Consider the following 2,500-nt stretch of genomic DNA (forward strand, 5'->3'; position numbering starts at 1 on the left):
CCTTTCTGTCTCCCGCGTACCGTCGGTGTCACGTTCCCCTCTTCCTCCCGCAGGTCAAGATCTGGTTCCAGAACCGACGCGTCAAGTACAAGAAGGAGGAGGGCGGGCAGTCGCGCGACAAGTGCTCCTGCCTGAGGACCTGCTCGTCCTCGCGGGGGCGCGGCAAGGACCAGGGGGGGGAGCCGGGGGGGTGCGACGGGCAGGGTGTGCCGACGGGGGGGTGTGGCGAGGGCGCGAGTCCCCCCCACCACCCCCTCCGGCGGGCTGAGGGCGAGAGGGACGCCGACGGCGCGCTGCGGGCCGGCGACGCGGGCGAGCGGGGCGCCGACGGGGACCTCTCGAGGCGCCTCGACGACGACAAGGCGCTGGCGCGTGAGGCGGCGCTGCGGCTGGGGGGCGTGGGCGCCGTCGCGGGCGGCGGGGGGGACGGGGGCGACGACAAGGCCTGCCTCCAGCACCTCCACGACCACCACCACGACCACCTCCACCTCCTCCACAAGCATCAGCAGCTCCTCCACCAGCAGGGCCGACACCCCGCCGCGGAGGACGCCAGCTACGCCCGCGGCCGCGCCTACGAGTCGGACGCCGACTCGGAGTATGAGCGCGACAGCAACGAGAACATCGACGTCGTGTGAGCGAGTCGGGCGCCAGGGGGGAAGGGGGGGGGGGGTCAGCGGAAACGAGTCTGTCTTAATGAAGTCGCCACCGGACCTGTCAGGCGCAAAGGAAGTGTATGCCAATGTTTATATGTAATTACAAGTACATATATATGTATATATACATATATATATATGTGTGTGTGTATATATGAATGTACATATACATATAAACATTTTTTTTTTTTCCAGAGCACAGCATTGCGTGTTGCCTTCAGAGTTATATAAAATGGTCTGTCATTTAGAGATACGTATGCATGTGTATACTTCTATTTTATATTTGAGTTTAATGTGTACAATATAGTAAGGAAAGTGAATGTAAATAAAAGGTGGAAATGATAGCAGAATGCAATAAATGTACGCCTCAGATATTACGTTAAATCTTCAGCTGTATCATCGAATAACTTTTAAGTGTTTTACAACTCGCAGATTGGTGTGAGATGGCGTAACACATCACATTTCACGTATTTTGTTTTATTTATACATCATTATAATTTTCATTACGCCTGTAACCAGTGACTGTGTTCCGCCAGTGCCTGTATTATTTGTCGTAACTAAAGCCTTATGTATGTACAATACCTAGTGCCTAATATTCAATATATATATATATATATATATATATATATATATGATGTATGTATGTATACATGTATGTATGTATGTATGTATGTATGTATATATGTAAGTGTGTATATGTCTATATATATATATATATATAATATATATATATATATGTGTGTGTGTGTGTGTGTGTGTGTGTGTGTATGTGTGTGTGTGTGTGTGTGTGTGTGTGTGTGTGTGTGTGTGTGTGTGTGTGTGTTTGTGTGTGTGTGTGTGTGTTTGTGTGTGTGTGTGTGTGTTTGTGTATACATATATGTATGTATATAGATTTTATATATATATATATATATATATATATAATCTGGATTTCCCCTTCCGTAAATGCCTGAACCTAATCCATACACAGCATTCGTGTAGGGGTCAGAGACTCACTTGTGCCTAAGGCTAACAAATGACTGCAGTTTGCGTGTAGAGTGTGATACTTATCGTATATTTTCAGAGATAGAATTCCTATAATATTTTTTTCTTATTTTTGGTATAATATGAACGAGTGTATGGCATCGATCAGCACATCGTTCTTTCATACTCTTATGTTTATGTATAATTTCCATGGAAAAGAATATGATATATCTTTGCTACTTACAGTTACAGTGTAGTCAGGTATATTTATAACACGTCAGTTCGTATACACTTGACTCGTCTGTATCCAAACTGTTTAGCGCCCAGACATATACTTAATGAGTTTTCCTCAAATACCAATGAATATTGTTTGCGTTGTATCATACCCCCAATATATCAATCACCAGCTGTATCTGCTGTATCCTGATACAGTATTGCATCCATACAGTTAATGTTGTCCATATATCATGTGTGCTTTACTCATATGCTTGTAATGATACTGTGTGATTTTGTCCGTAAAGAATATGTGTTATATTCACAATCTATACCATAGAGCGAATATCAATTGCAATCGTACAACGTATAATCGCACATATATGCTGTGTTCTCAACAAGTGTTCCTCGTTCACATGTGTTCAGAGGGTGTGACGTGTTTATATAATGTGTTATTCCCTGTGTGTGTTGCAAATTCTGTCTGACATGTAAGTTGCTCTTTCCTCGAATATTGGAAGAGAAAGATGAAAGATAATGTTATAATTTAGGAGGAAATAGGGGGTGGGATAGAAGAAGAAAGGAGAAGCAATAAAGAAGTGATGAAAGAAAGACAGATGGAGGAAGAGGAGAAAGGAAGAAATAAACAGACGCAGAAGAAAGTGGAAAGAAAG

The 2,500-nt window shown here is 44.4% G+C and overlaps 1 protein-coding gene across 1 annotated transcript in view; it reads left to right on the forward strand.

Moving 5' to 3' along the window:
- Positions 1-1,238, forward strand: part of LOC125042664 (GS homeobox 1-like) — a 9,163-nt gene extending 7,925 nt beyond the window's left edge. The window contains exon 3 of the mRNA XM_047638459.1: positions 54-1,238. Coding sequence (XP_047494415.1) covers positions 54-635 — 582 coding nt within the window. The 3' untranslated portion in view covers positions 636-1,238. The remainder of the gene's footprint in view (positions 1-53) is intronic.
- The last annotated feature ends 1,262 nt before the right edge of the window (positions 1,239-2,500 follow it).

This window comes from Penaeus chinensis, chromosome 32, assembly GCF_019202785.1.
Source record: "Penaeus chinensis breed Huanghai No. 1 chromosome 32, ASM1920278v2, whole genome shotgun sequence".
In the NCBI taxonomy this organism is placed as follows: Eukaryota; Metazoa; Arthropoda; class Malacostraca; order Decapoda; family Penaeidae; genus Penaeus; species Penaeus chinensis.